This window comes from Betta splendens, chromosome 7, assembly GCF_900634795.4.
Source record: "Betta splendens chromosome 7, fBetSpl5.4, whole genome shotgun sequence".
In the NCBI taxonomy this organism is placed as follows: Eukaryota; Metazoa; Chordata; class Actinopteri; order Anabantiformes; family Osphronemidae; genus Betta; species Betta splendens.
In genome coordinates, this window is record NC_040887.2 from 784280 (window position 1) to 810000 (window position 25721).

Genomic DNA, 25721 nt, shown 5'->3' on the forward strand with positions numbered 1-25721 from the left:
CTTGTGAATAGCTACATTTGTCCAGTGTTACGTTTAGTTCATCAAAAAAACGTTCCTGGGAAAAAGAACGTTTGTCAAAGTGTAGATTACTGTAAATGTTTTGGAAACTCCTGGTCTCCCTGAAAGTGAACATCAGGACGTATTACTGGTAGTGGTCACCATGGCAACAGATGGAACAATTAGAGCATCAACACTTTTCTGAGAGTTGGTCTGTCTCTGCTGACGGAACCGTTTCTCTTCCTCACATGTTGGTAGATCTACTCCACAGCTGGGAATTAGCATCACTGGAATAGCATCTGCTGGAACCATCCCACTAAATATCTTCAGCCCCAGCTACATACGTTCATGCCAGGTTCTCAGTCTATAAATGTATGGACGGTTTTTAAAACAGTTTTAGGAGCACTTCCATACTGTACATGTTGACAATGTGAGGCAAGAACAGAAATGAAAGGTGAGATGTACAGTACATCAATACAGCAGCAACACTGGGAAAAAAGGAACCCACTGTACACCGAAGATGAGCGATAAGGAAGGAAGCTACACAGTGTAGCGCGCCGAGTCCCCGGCAAGAGGAATAAATGACATGACGTCATGGTTCCTGAGATATTAACCACAACAACCTGCTGTCTATGTTTATTCCTGCTGATGTGAAGTCGTCACATCTATTTTTGTCCCTAGTGTCGTCACCAAATCGCCAGAGCTGATGAAAGCTACCTGTTTCCATAGTAACCACATCCACACAAAAGCAGCAGTTTTACCTTGAAGACGAGAATGAAATGAGTGCGTGATGACGTCAGAGAGAGGCTTTGTTGCTGCTGAAGCTCTAAGCTAAAAACCATGTGAAAGATTTGAAAAGGTTCCAGAGTGGCCCTCAAGTAAACCCTCAGAAAACAGCTGCAAAAACATTTACTAGACTAAACTAAAACCAGACCAAAATAATCATTGATTGTGTGATGTGTGAAGTTCATCCATCCACCAATATATGATGGAATAATCCAACTAGTTCAAAATAATAAATTCTAACTCTTCTAAGAAGGAGAAACGTACAAACTCGGATTACGAACATTTAATTTCCCAACATTAAATCCACATTTTACTGTAATAGTTTGACTCTATTTTGTTCCTTGTAGATTTTCATGTCATATTTTCATTGTGATGTTTTAGCTCCAGTTGTCAAACATTAACTTTATAATTAAACATGTCTTTCCTTAGATTTGATTCTGCTTTTACTGAGCTGTAGCCATATTTTCTTTGCACTTTCACTCCCACCTCTAAATGCTTTCACTTTTTCTCTCTTTTTTAAACTATGACATTTGGGCTCACTTACAGTGAGAGAGTGATGTGGTGTTTCTGAACACAGCTGATCCAAGACAGTTCACTCCACTAACATCTGTCACTCTGGGACCTGACACCTGGGTCACTCACTTATCTGTGACGCGTTTATTAAAGTGTCCCCACACTACAAGTCAACCTTCTGCGTGGGTCTGTGCCTCCCCTTCATTCTCCTGCAGGTTGTGTTTGACCAGATACTCTTTAATGGTTGGCTGATTGTCAAGCCGTGCCCACTGCTCCTCCAGGAGCTGCAGAGGCCCCTCCCACTTCCTTTTGTCTTTTCCTGTTTGCCATGATTGCCGTACCACTGCCCGCAACAAAGGCAACAGGAGAGGGTGTGGCCTGTCGAGACACGGCCACCATGGATCTGTTTGTGGATGTGGTTTATCAAGTGTGAGGGACCAGTCATCAGTGGGAGTCAGGACACGGAGGGCGAGGTCAGAGTGATTCCGGGCCTCCTCCAGCTGGTCCACTTCCTGGAAACACCACGACAGCCCCACCAAAGTGAAGAACCAATGAGAGGAGCCTGGGGGTGGAGCCTGAGTCTGGTCATCATAATAAACAGCCCAGCCCAGCTTGTGCTGCAGTCGCTTGGCATTAAGCAGTGGTCCCAAGGCATCCTGGTAACGTCCCACCCTCAACGAAACAGAACAAACAAACTGAACAGAGCGTGCCGACATCAAAGGTTGCATTTTCAATTATGGAGTAGAACAAAAGTCGAACTCAATGAGGCGTTCAGGGGCAACGTCCAAATGATGGCCATTAGTGTGTTGTGTAAAATATTCCTCTTTGCCTGCAGATGGGCATTTGCGCTCTTTGACCTTTCGTCTGCTGCATTTGGGGCAGTGAACAAGCAAATAAAGTGAGATTCACTGCAGGATGTCAATTAGGCCAGAATTTGTATGTATATTAGTAAGTATGTTACTGGCGGCAGATGTGCAGACTTAATACTAAATGAGAAAATAACCACGATCTTGTGTGACCATCTGACGCCCTGGCAAGCTTTAAATAAAAGTCTGTCTTTACCTGATGAACACCTGTCCAGTCTGCAGGTCCCTCAGGTAGAAGAAGTCTCTGACGCACGGCGCCGCATGCAGGGAGGTCAGGGAGCAGAGGTGAGTCAGGTACTGTTCAAAAGCCTGACTCCGCTTCGCGATCGTCTCTGCAGTAAAGTTCCTCCGCAGCTTCTTTCCTGGAGCAACAACAGGTTTCTGTGTTTGAGCATCAGCACATCGTGGCTTCAATACGTTACACATGAGTCAAAGTATCTGGAAGATAAATGGTGGCAACACGTCTGGACACATCGTGACTCATGAGGTAACAGCTGAGATGTCCAGTTGAAAGGAGTGCACTCTAGGGCCATCAACATCATCTAAGACCAGTCTACGTCTGACTCCTTCAGTCACTTTCCTTCTTCACACCAATCTAAGCCTTCGATTATAAAATAAAATCAAAATTTTATTTATATAGTGCCATATAAAAACATAGATAACCAAAGAGAAAAAGTAATAAAGCAATAACTCCAGTCACACATACAGAATTAAAAAAATATTTAATGTAAAAAAAACAAACAAATTGTTAGTAGGCCTAAAAACCACATTCATATGTCACATGTACATACGTGGAAAATAGACACGCGCCATCTGATCACCATGGTTACGGCGCAGCATGGTGTGAAGGCGTTGGAAGTCTGAATATCGGCGTGTGATAACAGCCGGAGTCTTGTCACTGCCGCCGGACTGGATCACGTGGACGGTGTAAAGCTGGAGACAGGAGACAAACTGAACAACCTGACTTTCTGTGCAGACAGATGTCTGGGACATAAAGAGCACTGAACCAGTCTAGTGTTGTGTACTTTGCATTATGTTACCTTACAGAGCCATGTCATCCTAACAGAACAACCCGTAGCTTCATGCCATCCTGTTAGCAGGTTGGAGACCACAAGTGAGCGCTCCGCCCGTGTTTGAACTCACCACATATTTAGACGAGCCATCGTGAATGACACTGGCATCAGTCACCTCGAACAACAAATCGTCTATCAGTCGCCTCCCAGAGGAGACTGGACCTCCTCCGAGACCACGCAGGTTCCTCCAACCTTGTTGAAGCTGCCGGGTCAGAGGGGAGGATGAGGAGGGTCCAACTGGACACACGCCTACAGGACTGGTGTCTACACAAACAAATGAGAAGAGCGTCATGTGACTTGGTAACATTAAGCCAGACCGTGCTCATTTTGTCTGCAGCTCCAAAAAGCAGAAGATTCAGAATTAATCTTGGAGGAAACAGTAGAACTGAACATGGACCTAGTGCAGCAAGCATTTCATGAGCTGCGTCCTGGTTAAAGCCACAGACACTGCACCACCACAAGGTCAGTATGGTTCACTGATTGTTGAGTTAAACATCTGAGTGGCCTTATGTGTTAAAGCCTGGGCCTTTTTTTAAAGTTAGGGCTACATCCCAACAAGCCCACTTTTGCTGTGACGGTCAGGCTGGTGCTTATGTGACTGAACCTGAACGCGTGTTCAGACTGGACCCTCACCTGTGCTGCTGATGCCCTCCTCCATCGATTCCCCCAGGAAGTCTGAGTCACTGTCAAGGCCTGACTCTTCGCCCTCTGCTCCATCCTCTCCTCCAACTTTGCCGTCAAAACACAGCATTCCCCTGAGCTGCTCCGTCACACACTCCTCCTCCTCCTCCAGCTCCGCCTCCCAGCGGTCCTGATCAAACGCCTCCTGTTCCCGTCCATCCCCTGCATCCTGCTCGTGTCCGACTCGCCTGCCATCTTTAAAGAGAGAGCGCTTCAGACGGTCCAGCAGCCGAGACGCCATGATGCTGCTGAAGGGAGTAAATGTCATGAATAGTTATTATAGATAGCAACGATGCTAGTTACCGGCTGGACACATCTGACCAGGGGAACACAGGGAGGGGCTTGGAATGCTCATAAAACGGACCTGGAGGAGTCCAGAACCCAGATCAGTGACAACCTCATCTATTTCTCAAACACAGCAGTCAAGACAGCAGGCTGATCTTGGTCCGGCCTCAGTGCTGGCAGTCTCAAAAAAGGGAACTCGTACTACACATAAATAATGCAGTCCGCCTGCAGGAAGGAAACCAGAGCTCACAGCCAGAATCCGTCTAGGGTTCTCGACACACGATCAGTATTTTCACAGAGCTGACAACAAACAAGAGCTGAATTAGCGCTGCAGGGTTTTACCTACATCTGCTGCTGTTGGGTCCCTGTGGTCTCAACTGACCGACAACAAAAGCTCTGGTTCTGCTTAACAGTGCATGTGTGTGACACAAGCAGCGTTAAGCTTCAGCAGCAAGAGGGAGATGAAGCTTCAAGACGTGGCTTTAATAGCAACAGCAAAAGTCCCCAAAATGCCCACTTTATACACACCTTTATTACACCTGTCCAGTGTAATCCAGCCCATCATACCTTTACTGGTTCAAGGTTTGCTAACATTTAAAGGTTTGGCCCCTCAATCGTTGAGTTTTTAATATGATATTTTAATATGTTAGCAGGCGACAAGTTCTTAATGCTGCGGTAAAACGAAACAAAAACTAAAAAGTGCTGTAGAAGTGCGAAGCTCCGAGCCGCTCCTGAAAGCAGCAGACCCACCCGTTGGTTATTACCTGGTTAACAAGCAGCCAAACTAACTGAGTCGCTGTGACCACGCTAAACTCCGGAGTCTGAGGTGGAGGCGGTAACTGCGAAGAAGAAGCGGCTAAAATCAAACTTTAATAGGCCGCGAGTTAAAGTTTAACGTTAACTAGAGAGGCCAGACCAACTAACCATGCAACTAACCAACCAGTAGTAATGTGAGGGTACTGTTGGACCGGCCAGCTTTCTACAGCTGGTTCTGAATGCTGGTTCTGGCTACGCCAGCAGCTCCAACCGTTAGCAAACAAGCTAACAAGTTTGTTTAGTTAAGTTGGCGTTGACTGATGAGTTCGAGGTTCGGACTCACCTTGGACCTGGACCCGGACTCTCCGCGCCCGTTAATCCATCGGAGCAGATAAAGTCCGAGTTTGAAGCTCCGGGTCAAGACCTCAGAGACTAAACCGTGCTGCCCACACGGCTGACTGACTGGATCCCGACCCACGACAGCCCCAAACCGCAGCCCGCAGGAGGAGGCGGTCCGGACTTGTACCGTCATGCAGTGCGGCGCCCGGTGCAGCAGAGGGCGCTGTGCTCATAAAACCGAACCTGCAGACAAACCTTGATCCCATCCGTTTTCTATGGGCTGTACTGGAGCCCATCCCAGCTAGCTGAGGGCGAGAGCCAGTCCACCCGGACCGCACCAGTCCATCGCAGAACCTTCCCAAGCAGCTGAATCCTGTAAAGCCGCAGGGTCCAACCCTGGTCCCGCTGCTTTTGCAACGCCCCCTTCCCCAGCGACCACTGATGATGACGACACCTTGAGCAGGTGTGTTTATCCAATCAGCAGCTGACTGCGGTCATCAGCAGGACAGTGTTGCTGAGGAGCAGGGCTGGACACCGCCGCTGTACAGCTGTGTTTAAAGACAGGGGTGGTTCTGATCACCTTCATCAGGTGTCAGTTGGCCTTTTCAGCTGCTGATTGACGGAACACACCTGATCGATGTAATCAGCGGTAACTGGGGCAGGGAGTGTTGGAAAACTATCAGGACAGCGGCCCACCCCCTGTTAGGAATATATGAGGAGTTTTCTAAAACTATGTAAAAAAAGAGGAAGACACAGTAGAGACAAAAATTAAACCGTGTCATTATTGAAAACTACAATAATAAAACTATCAAATTTACTATGAATCAAACTCATCATAAACAAGAAGCATTGCTTAATCTCAATAAATAACTGATTTTGAATAATTCAAATTATTTACTTAAATTTAGGTTGACCTGAGATGTGAAACATTACATATTATATATGTATTTTACACTTTTACACTGATGTGAGGAAACTGAATGATTGACAGAGAACGGTTGTGAAATCCTGGTTCTGCAGTACAGGTCTGAACTTGACTTGAATAAGCAGGAAAAGGCCGAACATATACTGCACTTTCACTAATACCGAAAAAGACAGTTATGAGTTATAACAGGTGAAAAATAAATACTGTATTTGCCTTGTTGGTTTGTCTTTTTGTGGTGTCAAAAATCCCGAAAAAGTAGAAACCTCTGAGCTGGACCTGTGGGAACTTTCCCACGGCCCTTGAAGGCATCAGGAGGGCGGAGCTAACTCACCTGATGCAAGCAGGAAGGTAACGAACGCAGTGTGGGACAGTGACGGCAGGTAAAGTCTCCACCCTGTTCCTGTCAGCAGACACACGCTCGATCCTCAACTCCCCTGAACAGGTAAGAACCGAGCGGCACGGACCGGAACCACTGCCCTGCACCTGGACCAGTACCGGCTGCTGCTGGCGCCACGTAAAGGGTGTTTAAAGCCGATGAGTATTTGTAGAGGTGGAAGTGAGTGAGGAAAACAAAGGTGTCTCTGTGGCTGCTGTTTACTGCTCGGATGTCACGACTCCAGTCTGCCTCCTTTAGAAGGCGCTGTTAGAGTCAGGTCCAGCTGCCAGACGGCGGTTAAAGCTGTTAAACAGTGAGTGTGATACCAGCCGTTCAGTCGTTACTCCTCTAAAGTAAAGCTCCTGCAGTCCAGCACCGGAGCTCAGACTGTGTCAGATTTGACCCAGTTAAACCAGTAACTGCGTCCAGTATTTTTCCACCCATGTCGACAGAACCAATGCTTCGACCGCCCAGTGAGTGAGGAATATGGACCCTGCTGTGAAGCTGGTTCTGATCAGGGATGTGTATTGTTGTAGAACTCACTTTACCGGTTCCTCCGGTTCCAGGCCCGGAGGAGGCTGGGAATTGCTTCATTAGCCACCAGCGACGCCAGCGTCTGTGGTAACAAACTCGACAGCTGTTGAACGGATGTATGACCTTTGACCCCATCTGCTTCATCAACACTGGTCTCAGTTTCTGTTCCAGTTGTTGTTCTTGCGTCTTTCCCGGTTCCGTCGTCTGTAGTGTGGTGGTTGGGTCAAAGCCAGGCTGGCTTGTCAGTGGAACCCAGAACCTGGTCTTCACTGTCAACCAACAGTGTCCTGTTTAAAGGCGTGAGGCGCCGTCACTGCAGCGGGTCGGTGCTTTGAACAGACCCAGCACGTTCTAAGTCTGTTGACTTGGTTGTAACGGGTCACGGTGTCGCCGTCCGTCTTTGTTGTTCCGCTTCTCTCCTGCAGCCGTTCAGGTCGGAACATGTTCTCCCACCTCCGTCGGACCAGTTTTGTGCTCACGGCTCACACTCGTCTCAGCTTCTCCCCTAAAAAGATCCGATTTTGGTGGTTTTCAATCTGGTACCGATGCGTTTCAGTCTGGAATCAGACCCTGTGACCAGAGCTTCAGGAGGAGTCAGACCCACAAAGTGCTCAGTTAAAGTGTCCCCTACAGAAACTCCAAACAGGAAGTAGTTTGACCTTTCTGTCCAAAATAGCTGGAGTCTCGTGAGCCTGTAAATGAAACATTTAAGTTCCTGTGAATGTATGATCCAATAACGCCGACCTCATTGCAGTCTGTAACTGAAACTGGAACTGGAACTAAACGCACACATTGTGTGGATGTGATAGATGTGATGGTGATGGCTATGTTTTATGAATCCATGTGCATGAGAGTCAAGTGAAGCAGCTTGTTTGGAGCAGGACCAGGTGGCAGGTGTGTGCTGCTTGGACTCGTACCCCCAGGACGCTCGTGGCTGACTCTGTCCCCCCCTCCAGCCATGCGGCGGCCTCCCCCCACCCTCCTCCTCTTCTTGTTGCTCGCCCTCGTCCTGGGGAGAGAAGTGGTGACAGGATTCAAGATCTGCTCCTACAATCTGCAGGGCTTCGGCCCGAAGAAGGCGGCGAACTACAGAGTGTTACACACCATGACGCGGGTACGTTTGGGGGGCGTCTGTGTGGTGGAGCAGAGGTTCCTCATTCCTTCGCCCTATACGTCATTAAAATGTCCGTCAACAAATGTCTTGATAAATATAAGTTAGAACAATTTCATTATACTGTATCGTTAATCCACCACGTAGACGGGTGATTTCACAGATTTGGTGCTTAGTACTTGACGTGTGTGTCTGTGTTTGTGGCAGGTTGTGTCTCGATGTGACATCTGTCTCCTGCAGAACGTGATTGATCCTGATGGTAAAGCCATGAAGAATCTGCTGTCTGTCCTCAACAGGTACCGTGAAGCTTCTGTCATACAGCATCAACGCAAGTTACGGTTCAAAAGCATAGAGTTCTACAGAAAGGCATCCCACTGTGGGCAGAAGCGGGACGTGGTTGTAACTGGTTCTGGTTCGAATGCAAGAAAACATTTGTTCATGTTGTTGGAATAGAAACGCTTTTAATGAACACAACTGAAGCAAACTTTACAAAGATTCAAGCTGCTGTGACCACGTCATCACCATTAATGTCTGCTGTTGTTGTGTCTGCCTCCAACAGGAGAGGTTTCAGGTACGGCGGCTTTTCTGAGCACATTAAACGCTGTGTGTGGTCTTTACTAACCGCTTCCTCCTACGGTTCATCTGGGTCAGTGTTGACTCTAAACGATGGCGACTGTTTCTAACGCCGAGTGATTAAAACCACCTGATGGGATGTGTTTTAGCATCTTTTCAGATAGAAAATATCAACCTGAATGACTAAGGTCTAAGGATGAGGTCCTGTTTTTCTTTTGCCACCGTAAAGAAAAGTGCTAAAACTAGAAGCTTCTCAAACAACTCGGCTAATTAGCAACGGTCGCTCAGCGTCGACTGGTGGTTGGTTTCTGGAGCTGGACTGGACCAGGCAGCTGACCTGTACAAGGCCCTGTCTCGGTGCTGAACTTGGTTTAAACCTGTGATTGTGTCGTCAGCTCTGCTGATTTTGAACTGTTAATGTTGTGTTGAGGTATGAGAGGAACCGGTTTGTGGCGGTAACCAGTAAGGGACTGGGCAACGCATCTGACGACATGCAGCAGTACGTCTACATCTACAGGTGGGACTTAATCAGGAACGGTGGCTTCAGCACCAGCTCATCAGTGTTTGTACACATGTTCTGCATCTGATCACGTTCTCTCCAAACAGGAGTCAGGTGGTGACGGCCAGCAGTATGTATCAGTACAGCAGCAAAAAGGTTTTCTTGAGAGACCCGTTTGTTGTCAGATTCAAAAGCAACAAAACTGGTCAGTGAACGCACCACACAGGAGGATCTACGCAAATGACAGCGAATCTGACTTCTACATTTGCTTCTCTTTCCTAATTCTGCAGACATCAAGGATTTCATTTTGGTTCCACTGCACAGTGATCCGGACAATGTCGTCACAGAGGTCGACAAACTCTATGACGTATTTGTTGACGTCAGCCAGAAATGGAACAACACGGTGAGAAGGATGCTGCTCGCAGTGTAGTACCTGCAGATGATAGATGTAATATGAGGTTTGTGTGCGTGGACTAGAATGTGATGTTTCTGGGAGATTTCCACACGGCCTGTGGTTACATCACCCGAATGGACAAGAGGAACATCCGACTGTTCACCAACTCGTCCTTCATCTGGATGATCAAAGACCGAGACGACACCACGGTTGACAGCAAGGCTGCCTGCGCTTATGACAGGTGCTGAGGCAGCAAATGACCCATGATGGATGTTTTGAATGTTATTTATTTGATCTCTTTCTTGTGTTTGCGTGCCAGGATTGTCGTATACGGGGGAACCTTCCTGAAGGCGATCGAGCCATTCTCTGCAAAAGCCTTTAACTTCGGTGAACACTTCAAGCTCTCCATGGCCAAGGTCTGACCTCCTGACTCCTGCCTTCAGATATTTTGCAAATTCTTGCTTTTCTGCTTGAATGTGACCAGCTAAGCTGCTGTTTGTTGAACTGAACTGAACTCAACTGGGCTCTGTTGCCTTTGCCTGCCAGGTTCTGGAGGTGAGCGACCACCTGCCTGTGGAGGTGACACTAAAAGGCGCCGCCCCACTCCTTCAGGCCACGCCCCTGTTGGTCCTGGGCGTCTGGGTCGTCCTGCAGTCCTTCCTGTCTGCCTCAGTCCTTCTTTAAATGCCTCCAGTCTGATTCCTGACAGAACCAACTTTCAGGTGGTTTGTCAGTCCACCTGAGTGACCGGAGTGAGAAACTAACAGGAGACAGATTTTTCCTCACACTAAAACCTTCTGGTGCCAACATGATGGGGCCTCATTATAGGCCCCACAATTTATTCTATTCAAGAGGACATATGAGTAATTACTTGTTAACAATTATCACAAACGGATCCACATATTTTTTTAATGGAAGATTTATGACGAAAACAAAGAGCAGTACTTGCCTCTGTTAAACCAAAACCCGAGCAGTGTGGGTGCCAATAAACAGAAAACCGTCCAATCTAGAAGAGCTTCAGACGTTTAAAGTTCACCAATGTGTTGTTTGTTTTTATTATTTGTTTTAGCAGGTGCATACCTTCTTTCTTTTTCCATCATCCTGTCATTTGTTGCCTGCTCAGGTCTGTTTGATGCTGTACAGTAACAGATGTACATAATATTTGTTAGGACTTCTTTTTACTTGTTTAGGAATCTTTTTTTGGGTATTAAGTAAAAGATTTTTTATGATTAAATGAGAATACTTTTATCTGGTCCTCTTGCAGATGTCCAACACACACACTTCCAATGTTTTCAAAATGTTGTTGCATCTATGAATATGTACAGATTTTGAATTAATAAACTCAGTTGTAGTCAGTAGTTTTAGAATTGTTAGGCACTGATCATTATTATGATCATTAGGGTTTTTATTTTATTACTTTTCAATAACGGTTATCGTGAATAGACAGTTTTATGCGTCAACAACAAAAATAAACCACCCTTCATCAAACTGATGTAAAGAAAACACAGGCGAAGTTAAGATGTTCCCAAAGAAACACAAAACATCCACAGATGATATTCGTCAGACAAACCGCAGCTCGGTCTTTGCTGCAGTTCTCACGTACTTTCGCCGGAGGCGCAGCTGCGTGTTTCAACACGTTTTACTACCAACAAAGAAGAAACGTTGCTTCCTCGTAACAGAGATCTTCTATTTAGAGGAAGGCGACAGAAATTATAATTACTTAAGAGTCAGTGCCTTGTGCTCTGGGGGCTAAAACCGACTGTCATTTTTAAAGTTATATGGTTAGAAAAAATGGCATTAACGCTTTATTTAATTACAAGTCTAGTTTATGAATCGTACATCGCAGAGAAATGACCCAGAATAAAGCCGCAGACACAGGTGCAGAGTGTGGCCTCCCGCTCCTTCCTCTCTCTGTGCTCGCTGCTTAGGAAACGTGGCCTTACTGAGGCTCCGGCGACGCCGCAGTACATGAAAGACGACGAGCATCTTCATCCTCTGCCGCGTCTCTCTCCGCCACAAACCAGATCTGAATCCCGTCTCTGAGGAAACATGTCTGAGGCAGAACAAGCCCCGGCCTCGGTCCCGGAGGTGCTGGACGCACTGAATGCCACGGACTCGAATGGGACGGAGGTGCTCAACGCTACGGCTAAATTCGTGGCCACCCCGGAGGGCACTGCGCTGGCCTACGGCAGCCTGGTGTTCATGGCCCTCGTGCCCATCTTCTTCGGAGCTCTCCGCTCCGTCACCTGCTCCAAATCTAAGGTAAGCAACCCTAAGGGACCCGTGGTCCGGCTGCCGTTAGCTACAGTAGCTTAGTTCGCTAAGAGCTCGGCAGATGATTCTATGCAGGTTTGAAGTACATTCCTGAAACATAATATTTAATAATATTTATATACGTTGAGAGTTGATAAGTTAATAATACGTTAAAAAGAAGCTGTTGGGGTTTTAACGGTAGTGTTCTGGTGCTAACTAGCGTTGTAACAACATGACCGTGTGATGTTTACACGGCTCGGAACCCGGTTCGGTTTTTGACCCGAGTCGGTTCTCTCTGGTTTGACCTGTGCCAGGACGGCGAACGTTCGTTTACTGTGGACAGGACGCTCAGTGAGATGAGCTGGGGGTTCTGCGCACATGCGCAGTTGGACGTGTTTAGCTTTAGGTGACGCGCAAAAGCACATCCTCTACATCCTCTGAAAATGCTGATGTCTCCGTGCGAAACTGAAGTCCTGCGTTTCACGTCGTCCAACGTCCTGAAAAGACTGTGTCGGCTCTACGTTTGGCTGCACGTGTGAACACTGAGACGAGCTGTGTGGACGTTCTCTGCTCCGTGACGCAGTCTCAGAACGGAAACGTGGCTGGGCCTTGTTTTGACCTGACAAACCTCCAGCAGCTTGTCTGCGGGTCTAGTGTTGCAGGTTGAGTGAGCACAGTAAATGTAAGGATTCACTGATGGATGGTTATTATTGTCAGTCTCTACATTGACAGACATTAATGTACATTCCCACAGCCACAGGAACGGTTTGTGGTTTGTGGCCAGTGAGGAGGCATCTATGTAAACGGAACCTGAGCAAACATCAGTCAAGTCTCAGGTTCTTGGTTTGAATCCTGCTCGTCATCTTCCCTCTCCTTTGTCCTCTTCCTGCTTCTCACCTCTCAGCCATTTTACCATTAGATTAATGGGCAATAAATTATAACAATTCAAATGCAACACCAAGTCAGAAAGCAAATATAAAAGTCTTCAGTCGACCGATTTACTTTGATGACTGTTTTGGGTGATGGCCCTGCTTCCTGTCCTCCTCTTTGATCCCTCTCTCTCCTGTCTGTCTGTGCACATCTGTCTGTCCACCCATTCCGTCCGTCTGTAGGAGCTTGGAGAAAATGATTACGATTCTGGGTTCAGAGTGAGTATGAGAGCCACATCTTGAACACTGTCTGTCTACAGCACTAACACACTAACACTGGAGCTTTGGGCTGGACACCGGCCCCGACCTCTCCTCACTGTCTGTGTTGGCATTGGCTGATGTGTGCAGACCGTTAGCTTCCTGCTACAGACACTCTGCAGACGTCCGACTGATGAATTATGAGCTGATTCTGGAACCAGAGCACCAGTGCAGGTCTCCTGACATGACTTGTGGGTGTGCTTACTCAAGGCTCTGAATAATTCTTTACTTTGTGATTAGGAGGTTTAGTTTTTCTTTGGGACATTTTTCCTGCTTCACGTTTGGGTTGGGTCTTTGATGGGAAGAAGCCACGCTGCAGACACATTCTGTCCCATCAGCGGATGCCTGCTCATACTGTTGTTTTGGTTGTCCAGTATCGGGCTACTCCCAGCTGTCACCTGGGCATCGGAGCCGGCTTCTCAAAACCATTTGATTTGTAGAGTGACAGCGAGGATCTTACTCCTCCTCCTCTTGTCCCAGATTCTGTGTCGAGGGAGCACTTGTACGAGAATATAGAACAGGCCGGCTCTGGGCGTCCCTCTCAGGGGCCGTTCCGCTCTAGTCACTAGTTCACAGATCACTAAAGCAGGTTCTTGCCTTTGTTGCTCATTTATTCTGTCGGTTCTGGTTCGTTCTGCATTGTCCTGACAAGCTGAAACCAATGAAGCTTCCTACACAGCTGCTTCCTGTTGCTGTGAAAAGACCGACCGATCTCTGCTGTGTCGTCCAGCACCAGGTCTGGAAGATGCTTTGTGTAGTAAAAGTCCAGACTCGGGCACATTGGAGTGTTTGGAGGCAAATATATTTGAATGCCTCGTAATTGTGTCTTGGTGGCTTAGTTGGTAGAGCATTGGCTTGGGAAGCGGAAGGCCCCAGGTTTAAAGCCCACCAGAGCACCAAGTGTGTCCTTGAGCAAGACACCTCGCACTAGCTCCCCAGACGCCGCACTGTGGCCGCCCACTGCTCCCTCAGGGCATGGGTTAAAATGCAGAGAATAATTTCCCCAATGTGGGATCAAAACAATTATTTTATTTTATTTATTTATTTATTTAACAATTATAATTATGATTGAGGCTTTCCTCATTAAAACTGCTAACTCTTGATCTGGGACATTCACACAGTTCCTGATTAAGTTCCCGATCATAAACTGTCGTTGGCAGCGATTTCAAATTTTAAATTGGTGAATGAGGATCTCATCATCACCAGCAGAGAAACCACTGCAACCATGTGAAAGTCATTTGTAACTTAATAAATGTGTTATAAATGGCATGTTTTCATGTCTTCCTGTGTTTTTTGTTTCTTCCTCTCATCTCCCAGAATGCAGCAGACATGCCAGAGACCATCACCAGTCGGGATGCAGCGAGGTTCCCCATCATCGCCAGCTGTACACTGTTCGGACTCTACCTCTTCTTCAAGGTAACTCCTCGATTGTGCACCGGAAACCTAATGTAGAACTAGAGTCAAATAATTCACTTTCTTATTTGATGCAGGTATTTTCTCAAGAGTACATCAACCTGCTGTTGTCTGTCTACTTCTTTGTGCTGGGTGTCCTGGCACTGTCTCACACAATGAGGTGAAGGAACACAGTGTGGTGCTACAGAATTACAGTGATGAGCAGGCGAGAGTTTTGCTTCACTCTGTTCTTCCTTTTGTCTTCTAGCCCTCTGATGTCCAGAGTCTTTCCAGCTTCTTTCCCAAACAAACAATACCAGCTGCTGTTCACTCAGGGCACTGGAGAGTCCAAAGAAGGTGAGTGGAGCTGCGTTCCCTCAGCATCGTGGCCGTTTCAAACTGAACGATGAGGTTTATTTAGAGCAGCCGTAAAATGTTTTAGTTAATTGGCCACATGCATTGAGGTTCTTCCTAATCCAGACACGTGTCTTCATTCTTCTGCAGAAATAGTCAACTATGAGTTTGACACCAAGAACCTGGTGTGTCTGCTCATCAGCAGCGTTGTGGGCGTCTGGTATCTGCTCAAAAAGGTAGAGAAATGTCATCAGGTCAAATCGCTGTATATGGAAATGAACCCGGTTGTTCCAGCTAAGCAGGTTCAGATGGTGGTGTTAATGTAAAATCCATATAAAAACTAAGACAATGGCTGGAAATTCCTCCTTTTTAGCATATAGAGATATGTTTTCCTAGTAAAATAACCATTTGATATTTCTAAGTCTTCTGCGTTGTGACGTCACAGCACTGGATCGCCAATAATCTGTTCGGCCTGGCGTTTGCCCTGAACGGCGTAGAGCTGCTCCACCTGAACAACGTCAGCACCGGCTGCATCCTACTGGGGGGGCTCTTTGTCTATGACGTCTTCTGGGTACGTTCACACAAACCAGCTTGTGTTCAAGTAAAATGACGAGACAGTCAATCAGAATCAAGCTAAAGTAAGTTTACAATCTGAACCCTGGAAGTAAAAGGTTTTAATGTTGTTATACATCTATAAACCTGTGAAGGAACTGGCACCAATTAGAAAATGTCAACTGACCTGACCTGAATGACTGAATGTCCATCCAGCCAGACAATCACCGGTATCTGTTCCTCCAGGTGTTCGGGACCAACGTCATGGTAACCGTTGCCAAGTCCTTTGAAGCACCCATCAAGTGTGAGAATATGCGCTCGAGCTCAGCACAGACGTCTGTGGGCGTGTGATGCACAGGCTGCTGATGTGTGCTTGTCTCTCTGCAGTGGTTTTCCCTCAGGACCTGTTGGAGAAAGGTCTGGAAGCCAGTAACTTTGCCATGTTGGGTCTGGGAGACATCGTCATCCCTGGAATCTTCATTGCCCTCCTGCTGCGCTTCGATGTCAGGTAGCACTTTTGGAATCCGTTCAGTGTCTTTTTGTCTCGTCCATCATTTCACTTGCATCTCTCTTTCTGCAGCCTGAAGAAGAACAGCAGGACGTATTTCTACTCCAGTTTCCTGGCCTACATCTTTGGATTAGGCCTTACCATTTTTGTGATGCACACCTTTAAACACGCTCAGGTATGACGGTTACTGCTCCGACACCAGCTCGGTCCAACCGTGGAACTGATCCTCTCGCTTTGTTCCTCTGCAGCCTGCTCTGCTTTACCTGGTCCCAGCCTGCGTCGGCTTCCCCGTCATCGTAGCACTGTTCAAAGGAGAGCTCACGGAGATGTTCAGGTGAGTAACCATGGCAGCCACACATCCTGGTAGTGTGTCACTCACAATCACATGATGTTGGGACTCATGTCGCGCTGCTAATCATCAAGCTGCTTCCACACACGATCGCTGAGGCTCCAGCTGCTGTGGTTGTAAAGATCGTTTTTTACAGATGAGCTCATAGATTAAATGTTCACAATAGAGGACCTGAGCGCTGCTGCCATGACCACCTGGCCTATAACCAGGGGACCTACTGGGACAGTAGTTCATGGCTAGGTGTGACGTGGCTTGAGTACCTGCTGGTGTTGGATTGTTTCTTGGCCATTTGCTGTGAGGAAGCGCTCAGTCTAACTTCCCAGTTTCACCTCTCATCTTTTAGATAATGAATCAAACATAACTGATCAAAATGTTCCACCTTCTTCACCCTGTTACCATCTCTGACAGTCTGCTCGTCCTTTCCCTCTGTCACTGCTACTTCTCATGTCCTCAGACTCATGGTCATGTCCTGATCTTTTTCATTTATCTTATGTCCTAAAGTGGAGCTGTGTAGTCGCTGTGAAAGTGAGCGTTTAACATTCTCTCTCTTCCCGTTTTTTTTTTACCACTTCTTTCCTTTTACTTTCATCATCCATTGTTTCCTTCGTCTTCCTCGTGAGTAGCTATGAGTCTTCAGAGGAAGTTCTCCCTGGCTCTCCCAGACTCACTTCCTTCCCAACCGTCAGCGGCTCTCCCGCCAGCCTGGCTAGCTCGATGGATGCCGTTTCTATGGCGACTGGCTGCTCCTCCCCCCGCCGCCGACGGTTACAGCCTACCTCCATGTAGACGCCCCGCCCCTCTTTTTACTCTTACTCCCTGTGTCACCTGGGCAGGTAAACAGCCCATTGAAAAGACTCGTACATCATCCGTCCCTCCTCCTGCTCGTTTTCACCTGTTGCAGGGTGCATCACTTCATAAAATTATGAAACCCTGTGGTCAAGATTTTATCATTTTTACTAGATTTGAACTGACTCTGTGGTTTTTGCTCTGGCTCTGTTTGACATATTTTCATCTCCACTAATAACTAAAAATGAATATTTCCTGCACAGTTGTCAGTTTGTGATTAAATAAAGCCACCTCTGCATATACTACATGTCTGAGCTGCTTCTTACACAGGAATCCATAAGCCTTGTTTGCAGATAGGCTAATGTTTAAAGTTTTTTTTGGTCTTATTTTCTGTAATGTGATCAAAGCCCAGCACACATTTAAAAAAAGATGAAAGCACTTGCTTAAGGCCATTGTGCTAAAAGCCTGTTTCTTCTGTCCCCAGGTATGAGGAGACTTCACCTGAGGAGGCGGAGACTAAAGAGGACTCATCAGAGAAGAAGGACCAGTAGTCTTCATCGCTGCCCCTGCATTGCACCTCCCACACACTTGTCATTCGTCCTGCTGCCACCGCATCCTCCTGCCTGCAGCCTCTCCAACTTCCTGTTTGTTGCAGGGCTGGGGGGGCTCAACGTGTTTGTCTTTAAAACCCATGGGATTGGCTGCTTTTCTCCATGGTAACGGTTGAGGTAGTGCTGGTGGTATTTTAATGTTTGTTTGGTTGTAACAGCTGAGAATCGGTGCTTACCATGACTCTGCTGTACTCACACAGACACACAAGCTCTGCATCACCACCTTAGAGGATTTCACCCCATAACGCAGATTCACAGCCGCAGCATCACCACGTGATCCTCATGTGTTTGCAGATTGTCGACCCTGATAGACAGGGAAAACATTAGGTCTGAGTGCTTGTTTTTTTCCATGTTTAAAACGGGTGCTCCAATCATTTTCTTGTATTTTAAAACCTGGAGATGGAGTCTGAGTCTGATTCCCACGGTTAACTGCTTATGGATCCTTCAGCTTTGGTTCTATGTCTCCTGGTGTATTTGTAGCTGCTCATTCTGCCTTTTGCTTTTCCAACTGAGCTTTTCTCCATTATGTTCTTCTTCAGTTTCTTTTATGTTGTGTCTTTTATGTTTAAAAGGATGGGAATCCAGTTTGTCATTGTATACAGGTACTTCATGATTCTTTGTTTAACCTGTGCATTGTTCACACCTGCTTGTCTAAACTGTGTGAATCCGTTTGAAGCTGCGTACCAGGAAATAAATCTCATTTACAGGCCTGTAAATCTTGTGACCTTTTTTCTTTGGGTGCAGCCTGTTACAGGGAAAACCCTCACCCCTCGGGGGTAGTACTGACTACACTTGTCAGTAGGACTTGTCCTAGGACATCCCCTTTGGGGATGGGTTAAATGCCTGTTTTCAGGACACTGTACAGGTAACTGCACTTCACATTAATTTTCTTCAGTTCATTGAAGAATATGCTCTTTCTAGCTCCTCACCTTTAAGTATAATGCAGGTTGTATTTGAGCGGGAGGCTGTTTTGTGGCCCAGACTGCATTGATTTTATTTGCTAAAAACCTTCTGGTGGAGACAATAAGTTTTAGAGATTGAATATTTAAATTGTTTTTTACAACTGATTTACACTAAGTTTTTTTTCTTTAGCGATTGCTTGCAAGAATAAACGCTTTTATTGTGAAGGAACCTACCAGGAAGTGTTAACAGGAAGTTGCGGTCGGCTGCGGACGGATCAACGCTGCTTCTTTCGTTTGTGTTACCGTTGTGGAGTGAAATGGGGGAGGCTGATGTGACACTGAGTCAGGCCGATGAGAAGCCTCCAGACACGGGCTTGGTCAGCGGAGAGGACCCGGTGGTTTGGAGCCATGAGGTGGAGGTTTGTCTGTTTCACGCGATGATCGGACACAAACCAGTCGGTAAGAGACACGGCTAAGCTATCGGGCTAACGTGTTAGCATGCTAGCGGCTAGCAGCCCATCGTCAGCTGCTGGGAGGAAGGGAATAAACCAAAACAGGAGAGAAGCGGTCCAGGTCCTCCGCAGTTACTACAGATAGTATGTAAAATAGTACAAGCCTCTTATGTTTATTAGTTAAAGCAGCTTCACTAAAACAGGTGGATTCACTGATGAAGCATTTTAAACCTTTCTGATGAAGTTTAAATCCAGATGTTTCCACGTGTGCTTCATAAACAAGGTTCCGGTTCAGTTTAAAGCCTTTTGATCCCAAAGGGCATCAACGGGTTTCTTGATCCGAGGATTCTCTAGTTTGAACCTTAAAATTTCTGTAAAGCAAACAGCGGTATCACAAAGTTGCAGTTCTTTGACTTTAAGCCCTAACTGAACAGCAGGAACCAGTGTCCTCTGCGTGAATAAAGTTTTATTGCAAGCAGGGAAACCTCGTGCGTATTTGTAAGCCTCTCATGTTACATTGTCCAGGGGTGAACCGTCACTTCCACATGATCTGCATCAGAGACAAGTTCAGCCAGAACATCGGCCGACAGGTGTCGTCCTCTGTCATCTGGGATCATCTGGGGACCATGTATGACATGCAGGCTCTGGTGAGGACTCTGCTAATAAAAAAGATTAGCATCTCAAAAGCACAGAAGACCTTTTTAATCAAACCTTAGACTGTCTCTCTCTCTCTCTCTCTCTCTCTCTCTTACACACGCACACACACACACACACACACACGCACACACAGACACTCTTCTAAAGCCAACTTAACTGGATTTGTGTGTCTTTTGAGCAGCATGAGTCAGAGATCCTGCCATTTCCCAACTCAGAGAAGAGCTTCTCTCTACCTGATGACATCATCCAGGAGGTTAAGGAAGGTGAGCGCTTAAACTGTGTCCTGATTGTTGGTTTAGAGAGAACCACGAAGACTGAGCAGTGACATGGTAAAATCCTCATGGCTAAGTATGTGTGTTGGTAGGTAAGCTGGGCTCAGAAGAGGAGAACAAAGAAGAATTCAGGATGGAAAGAGAGCCTCCAGCTACACATGAAGAAGGTGGGTGTGAGATGTTTCAAAAAGACAATGTGAAAATGTTTTGAAAAGTTTTGACATTTTACGTTTAGAGCAGAACAGTCTTCACGTTGCTTCATCTGGTTATGAGACCTGTTTCCTTATCAGGCAGCAACTCATCAGTGAAGATGTCTGAGCGAATGTGCAGCGGTCGGGACAAAGAGAGAGAGCGAGACAAGGAGAAGGGAGGGAGTGAAGCAGCAGCAGCAGCAGCAGCAGCAGGTGGAGGAGGAGGAGGAGGAGGGAAGGAGGCAGAGAAGAGGAAGAGGAGTCGAGCGGCTGAGAAGCTGCTATCGTCCTCCAACCCTGCAAGTCCAGGAGGGGTCAAGAGGAGGCGCACCTGAGAGATGGACAGAGTGAGGAGGAGAGGAGAGGCCTGAAAGACGTACAAACTGAAGCAGAGAAGATGAAGCTGTAAAGAAAAGAAGACACCCCTTCTCTGATTGGCTGCTCCGCCGTCAGTTATCCCGACTTATGCAGACTTCATCGTGCCGTCAGAGAGACAGGAAGCGACGCAGATTGTGCCGTATTTGTTTTTCTACCTGTTTTTATTATTTTGCTGTGTCATGTCGTGACCCGTTCAGTTCAGTCTGCATCACCTTCGCTGCTGCAGTGAGCAGCAACACATCGTCCCTCTTCTGGTTGTAAGTTGATGCCTACATTACCCATTGTGGGGACATTAACAGAACATCTGGTCTTTTGGTCAAAGATCCAAAATAAAGTGTGTAGATGTAGATTCAAGGTGGAGTGAACTACATTTCACTGTGTCCACTGTTCCTGTAAGATCATCTCACACAAGAACAATTACACGAATCCCTTGTTCTCCAGAGCTCAGGGTCCAGTTCCACTGAGACCAGAGGCTGAGGCTGGCGCTGGACCAGACTGGACTCGCTGACTGTTACACAGCAATAAAGCCCCATGATCAGTGTTTTACTGTGAGTCGCTGAGCTGCAGGGGACGTGTGTCAAACATACGAGATTGAAGCATCTGAAAGGATTTTTAATAAAACCTGTGTTGATGTGTGAGGCTGTTTGTGTCATTAAAGATGATCTCAGATCAGTGACGGCTCCTTTACTTATTCACAGGCAGCAGCAGACAGTGGCTAAGAGCTGAGCTTATTACTGCCAAGTGGGCTGGTCGCTGAGTAGAGCATTGGCCTCCGGTTCTCTGGTTCAAACCCACCAGGCGTGTCCTGCAGTAAGACACTTCCCACCAGCTCCACTCAGGCTTTACTGCTACTGAAACATTTGAGGCTTTTGATTTCAATCTTGATGCGTGTCTGTTAAATTGAAGGATATGACACAACGCTACAGAATAGAAAGCATTTCAAAGTAATGAGAGTCAAATTCTTACAGTTTTGCCTATTACTTACACATTAAAAGTGAGATCTTAGAACAAAGCCTCAATACTTAAACTTCTTGTAGCACAGTGTTAAACACAGTGTAACCACAGCTTAAACATTTTTGCACTTTGGTCTCAATTTGTTGCAGGTTTTATCGGTCACTTTGACCCGTTTGCCATAACTAGATCCACTTATTTTCACACATGACAGACACATGTAGCAAATGTGTAAACCCGTTCTCATTGGATTGACACATTTTCTCCTCCCTTTTGCAAAACAGTTAAGGCTGATGTCATTCAAACAGTACAAATTCCATTGTTTTAGCAGAAGCCAGTTTTAAGAGAAACCATCTTTTCCTGACCATTTAAAATCAGTAAAACCAATGTGAACTCACTATAGCACCTGTTTGACGCTCCTCCACAAATATCTTCAATTTGCTATCAGTCTCTAGAACTTATAAATGGAACCAGGTCTGTGTTGTTCTTTACAGCATGGATGGAGGAGGTAGTAGGAGGGAGTATCAACAGTGGCAGTGTCTCATCCTCCAATAGATTTGACTGTATTTTTTACGTGTTTCTGTAATATTTACAATATTTCAGTTTTCTGCCACAGTTTGAAAAATGAATGTCATGGATTCAATAAATCAAAGCATTTCTTCATCTGGATCAAATTCTTTGCATAAAAGGTAAATTTGACATAAACTACACGAACAAATAGCAACAGGCTCCAATGACGATCAATGAGGCACTGATTCACACTGAGATCAGTGGTTTGTATTTTTCTGTTCACTGTGTTATAACTGATTGGACGTTTTCATGTACTTGGTTGCAGGTTGTAATGTTTGAAGGCAAAATGAGTTTTTGCTGGGTATTTAAAATGTTTTGACGGTTTTAGCCTTTAGCAAACAAAGCGTGTCATTATGACGTTGGAGTCGCTGTTTAGACCTGTGTGAACTGTTAAGAGAATGTGCTGTTTTATTGTGACACACTTATTGCGAAAGCACGTGTCGACTTGCATTAGACACTTTGTTCAAAACCAAAATCACCTGTTATTATTGGGAAAACACTATTCAAAAAGCAATGCTCATCTACAACTGTAGTCACTCACACACACACCTGAAAACACCTGCACAAAAAAACAACACCAAACAGTCTGAGCCTCAGCGCTACAAATAGCCCTCGGGTCAGACAGAGAACTATGCAAACATGGAGGCAATGAGAGTCAAAGAGAGAGGAAGACATAGAGAGAGAGGAGTTGGACGTGGAGGAGGACGAGCACCTGTGATGTTGATAAGGTCTTGTGGGCAGATCCACAAAGAAGATGGGACCCATATAACACACACGTTATTGTTTCTTCTTTTGTTGCTAAATTTCTGCTTTAAGAATGTTTTTTGGTAAAAAAACTATTATTTGATTACTGCTGAAATGCTAGTGTGAGACACAAAGACTGGAGTGTTTTATATAAAGACAATCAGTGTGTTGCTGGTGATATGGAAGAGTTATTCAAATGGTGCTTGTGTGTAAGGTTATGTTGCAAAGATTTCAGAAAAGAGTGTTAAGTTTTGATTGCAGTGTTTCATTTTGGTAAAGGTGTGAGGTATTAATCTCCAAATGCTGATGTCTGATTGGCTAGTGTGTAGACTTTTGACATAATGGGCCAAATTCTGCAAGAAGTGTGAAAGCAATAGGCAAAAACTGTAAATATGACATTGGAACGGCAGTAACGATGTGTAGCCACCAGGTGGCGCTGTTCATCTGCTGATCACCAGGGGGCCTTGTGTACAAAGGGTACTTAAGCACGAAAGCGTGAATCTACGCCTAAGGTCAGATGTATAAAAAAACGTAACGTAGAAACGTGCACAAATCTCCGGTAGCTGGCTGACTGGCGTAAGTACTTTTCTACAGCTATTGGTCCATTAGCGACATCAATAGGTGAAACTAGGAAACTGTTAATCACGTGGAAACGATCATTAGTCACAACAGAGAAAAGCGATAAACAATTCATATACAGCCACGCGTCTGCAATTACATGAGATGATAAAAAAATATGAGCTAAACGGTGCAAACATATATTCTACAGCTCCAGAGTCTCTGTTCCTGTTCCAGATCCTCTGTTGGATCCTCTGTTAGAGGATCTATTAGAATCTGGTAGAGGTGCCCGTTCCTGGACCGCGACGCAGCGAAAAGCCGCGCAACCAGCGCACATCCAGCTGTTTCCCACAGGGGTCCAGCCACGGGGGCAACAATAGCGCAGTTTGCCTCGAGAGCAGGTTTACATGATGTGACTGGACTCATCCTTATAAAAGCACCGTCACAGGATGAAACATGAGACAACAGGAAACATTTTTATTTCATCAATGTACAAATAATAAGTATAATAATATAATATAATATATAATAAGTAATATGAGTAATAATAATAAATTAATTAATTTAAAGAAATGTAAATGAAATGAAATGAAATATATATAAATATATAAATATATATAAATATATATATAATAATATTATATGGAGGCGTGTCACTGGAGGAGTCTGCTGCTTATTAACCTGCGCTCAATTCTAAGTACGAAGGAAACATGCGTAGATCCGTACGTACAGACGTACGTACGGATCTACGCATCTGTTGATACATCTGTATGTAGGCATCTGTTGATACACCTACGTAGGCAGTTTTACACTAGGTCCCTGGTGTTTGTTAGGAATACCTGCCTATGGCTCAGGGTCACTTTTACTTTGTCAAACTCCTGAATACTTCACAATTTGACCCGATGGGCCACATGAGAAGAAGCTGCAGGCAGTGGCTCCTTTACATAATCCAGGGCGAATAAACATGAACACACGGCGTTGTAACAATGACAATAAAAGACTTTCTTCTTTTTCTAAACTAGTAATGCATCTAGAAACCTTTACACTTCTACTGGATGAGAAGTCACGTCTAAGAACTGAACCTGTCTCAGCCTGAATTTGAGCCCCTGAAACAACAAAGAAGAAGAAGAAGAAGAAGAAAAGAAGAAGAAGAAGGAGGAGGAGGAGGAGAGAGGAGGAGGAGGAGGAGGTAGGAGGAGGAGGAGGAGGAGGAGGAGGAGGAGGGGAGGAGGAGGAGGAGGGAGGAGGAGGAGGAGGAAGAGGAGGAGGAGGAGAAGAGGAGGAGGAGGATGAAAAAGGAGAAGAAGAGGAGGAGGAGGAGGAGAAGAGGAGGAGAGAAGAGAGAAGAAGAAGAAGAAGAAGAAGAGAGAAGAAGAAGAAGAAGAAGAAGAAGAAGAAGAAGAAGAAGAAGAAGAGGGAGGAGGAGGAGGAGGAGGAGGAGGAGGAGGAGGAGGAGGCGGAGGAGGAGGAGGAGGAGGAGGAGGAGGAGGAGGAGGAGGGGAGGATGGGAGGAGAGGGGAGGAGAGAGGAGAGAGGAGGAGGCGAGGAGAAGGAGGAGGAGGAGGAGGAGGGAAAGAAGAAGAGGAGGAGGGAGGAGGAGGGGGAGGAGGAGAGGAGGAGGAGGAGGAGGAGGAGGGAGGGCGGGAGGAGGGGAGGAGGAGGAGGAGGAGGGGAGGAGGAGAGGAGGAGGCGAAGGGAAGAGGAGGGTGAGGAGGAGGAGACGGCGAGAAGTTATCTTATTTATCCTATCTCTCTCCACCCCCTCATATTCTTTCTTTCTATCTATTCTTACGAGATTCTTCTTCTCCTCCTCCGTCCTTCCTAATCCCCATTATTCTCGTCTTCTCTTCTCTTCTTATGCTAATCGTCTATATGCTGATTTCTTTTTATTCTCCTTCCTTAATCTCTTCTTATTCGTCTTCTTCTTCTTCTATTATTCTTCTCCTCTTCTTCTTCTTCTTCTCGTCTCTCTGTCTGGTCTTCCTGGACCTGCTGTTCATATTGCATTGCAGCCGACGCTGGTTCTGTCTGTGAAGTGAATGAGCTTCTCAACCAATCGGAGGCAGGAGAGATGAGAGAGAGACAGAGATGGTGACAGATGGGAATTAGACTGAAACTGAAAATAAAGAAAGATGAAAAAAGAAGCGGGGACGAGTCATGAATTATTCTGCTCCTCTGGGACACTAACGCCATCGCTGAGCTTTACAGGCTGTCAAACACTCACAGCCGTCAGTGTTTTACAGGCTCTTGTGTGAGGTGTTTGAGATCCGGGCTCCTGCAGGTGGTGGTTGCACCAGGGTGCAGGTCAAGGCCCACGTGTTCTGATCCGTCAGACGAGCTACTGCC

At 46.1% G+C, this 25721-nt stretch overlaps 4 protein-coding genes across 11 annotated transcripts; 3 read left to right on the forward strand and 1 right to left on the reverse strand.

The window, feature by feature from the left end:
- Positions 1-1051: 1051 nt before the first annotated feature.
- snx21 (sorting nexin family member 21) lies at positions 1052-6548 on the reverse strand. 3 transcript variants are annotated; one of them, XM_029157676.3, is made up of 6 exons: positions 5301-6548; positions 3869-4161; positions 3306-3499; positions 2954-3095; positions 2359-2524; positions 1052-1968 (listed from the first exon to the last, which is right to left on the reverse strand). In XM_029157676.3, the coding sequence occupies exons 2-6, from the start codon at positions 4155-4157 to the stop codon at positions 1467-1469; spliced, it is 1293 nt and encodes a 430-aa protein (XP_029013509.1). In that variant the 5' UTR covers positions 4158-4161; positions 5301-6548; the 3' UTR covers positions 1052-1466. The 3 variants fall into 3 exon arrangements, with proteins under 3 accessions (XP_029013509.1, XP_029013508.1, XP_029013510.1); XM_029157675.3 differs by having other exon boundaries at positions 3869-4164; positions 5301-6169; XM_029157677.3 differs by lacking the exon at positions 5301-6548 and adding an exon at positions 4730-5263 and having other exon boundaries at positions 3869-4164.
- On the forward strand, positions 6548-11066 carry LOC114859488 (deoxyribonuclease-1-like 2). 3 transcript variants are annotated; one of them, XM_029157683.3, is made up of 10 exons: positions 6548-6663; positions 8088-8245; positions 8450-8538; positions 8802-8813; positions 9246-9332; positions 9422-9519; positions 9605-9717; positions 9792-9949; positions 10028-10124; positions 10255-11066. In XM_029157683.3, exons 2-10 carry the CDS (start codon positions 8090-8092, stop codon positions 10390-10392), a joined length of 948 nt encoding a protein of 315 aa, XP_029013516.1. In that variant the 5' UTR covers positions 6548-6663; positions 8088-8089; the 3' UTR covers positions 10393-11066. The 3 variants fall into 3 exon arrangements, with proteins under 3 accessions (XP_029013516.1, XP_029013517.1, XP_029013518.1); XM_029157684.3 differs by lacking the exons at positions 6548-6663; positions 8802-8813 and having other exon boundaries at positions 6670-8245; XM_029157685.3 differs by lacking the exons at positions 6548-6663; positions 8450-8538 and having other exon boundaries at positions 8109-8245; positions 8539-8813.
- Positions 11067-11488: 422 nt separating this feature from the next.
- hm13 (histocompatibility (minor) 13) lies at positions 11489-18416 on the forward strand. 4 transcript variants are annotated; one of them, XM_029157678.3, is made up of 13 exons: positions 11489-11970; positions 13074-13109; positions 14466-14564; positions 14639-14721; positions 14809-14897; positions 15045-15130; positions 15340-15465; positions 15693-15750; positions 15834-15954; positions 16027-16129; positions 16203-16288; positions 16927-17136; positions 17574-18416. In XM_029157678.3, exons 1-12 carry the CDS (start codon positions 11758-11760, stop codon positions 17087-17089), a joined length of 1263 nt encoding a protein of 420 aa, XP_029013511.1. In that variant the 5' UTR covers positions 11489-11757; the 3' UTR covers positions 17090-17136; positions 17574-18416. The 4 variants fall into 4 exon arrangements, with proteins under 4 accessions (XP_029013511.1, XP_029013512.1, XP_029013513.1 ...); XM_029157679.3 differs by lacking the exon at positions 13074-13109 and having other exon boundaries at positions 11527-11970; XM_029157680.3 differs by lacking the exon at positions 16927-17136 and having other exon boundaries at positions 11542-11970.
- Positions 18417-18524: 108 nt separating this feature from the next.
- Positions 18525-21224, forward strand: mrgbp (MRG/MORF4L binding protein). Its single transcript, XM_029157686.3, has 6 exons — positions 18525-18565; positions 18829-19061; positions 19580-19701; positions 19893-19974; positions 20076-20150; positions 20274-21224. The coding sequence occupies exons 1-6, from the start codon at positions 18540-18542 to the stop codon at positions 20507-20509; spliced, it is 774 nt and encodes a 257-aa protein (XP_029013519.3). The 5' UTR covers positions 18525-18539; the 3' UTR covers positions 20510-21224.
- Positions 21225-25721: the final 4497 nt, after the last annotated feature.

Bases quoted from the DNA above. Each gene is read 5' to 3' on its own strand.
- mrgbp (XM_029157686.3), top strand. From the start codon at position 18,540: ATGCCTGTTTTCAGGACACTGTACAG. The intron at 19,975-20,075 runs GTGAGCGCTTAA...GTGTGTTGGTAG, and splicing joins CATCCAGGAGGTTAAGGAAG to GTAAGCTGGGCTCAGAAGAG. The intron at 20,151-20,273 runs GTGGGTGTGAGA...TTTCCTTATCAG, and splicing joins TCCAGCTACACATGAAGAAG to GCAGCAACTCATCAGTGAAG.
- snx21 (XM_029157676.3), bottom strand. From the start codon at position 4,157: ATGGCGTCTCGGCTGCTGGACCGTCTGAAGCGCTCTCTCTTTAAAGAT. The intron at 3,500-3,868 runs GTGAGGGTCCAG...TTGTTTGTGTAG, and splicing joins GGAGGGCATCAGCAGCACAG to ACACCAGTCCTGTAGGCGTG. The intron at 3,096-3,305 runs GTGAGTTCAAAC...TCCTGTCTCCAG, and splicing joins ATGGCTCGTCTAAATATGTG to CTTTACACCGTCCACGTGAT.
- LOC114859488 (XM_029157683.3), top strand. From the start codon at position 8,090: ATGCGGCGGCCTCCCCCCACCCTCCTCCTCTTCTTGTTGCTCGCCCTC. The intron at 8,246-8,449 runs GTACGTTTGGGG...TGTTTGTGGCAG, and splicing joins TGTTACACACCATGACGCGG to GTTGTGTCTCGATGTGACAT. The intron at 9,950-10,027 runs GTGCTGAGGCAG...TTTGCGTGCCAG, and splicing joins GCTGCCTGCGCTTATGACAG to GATTGTCGTATACGGGGGAA.
- hm13 (XM_029157678.3), top strand. From the start codon at position 11,758: ATGTCTGAGGCAGAACAAGCCCCGGCCTCGGTCCCGGAGGTGCTGGAC. The intron at 14,898-15,044 runs GTGAGTGGAGCT...ATTCTTCTGCAG, and splicing joins CACTGGAGAGTCCAAAGAAG to AAATAGTCAACTATGAGTTT. The intron at 15,466-15,692 runs GTACGTTCACAC...CTGTTCCTCCAG, and splicing joins TTGTCTATGACGTCTTCTGG to GTGTTCGGGACCAACGTCAT.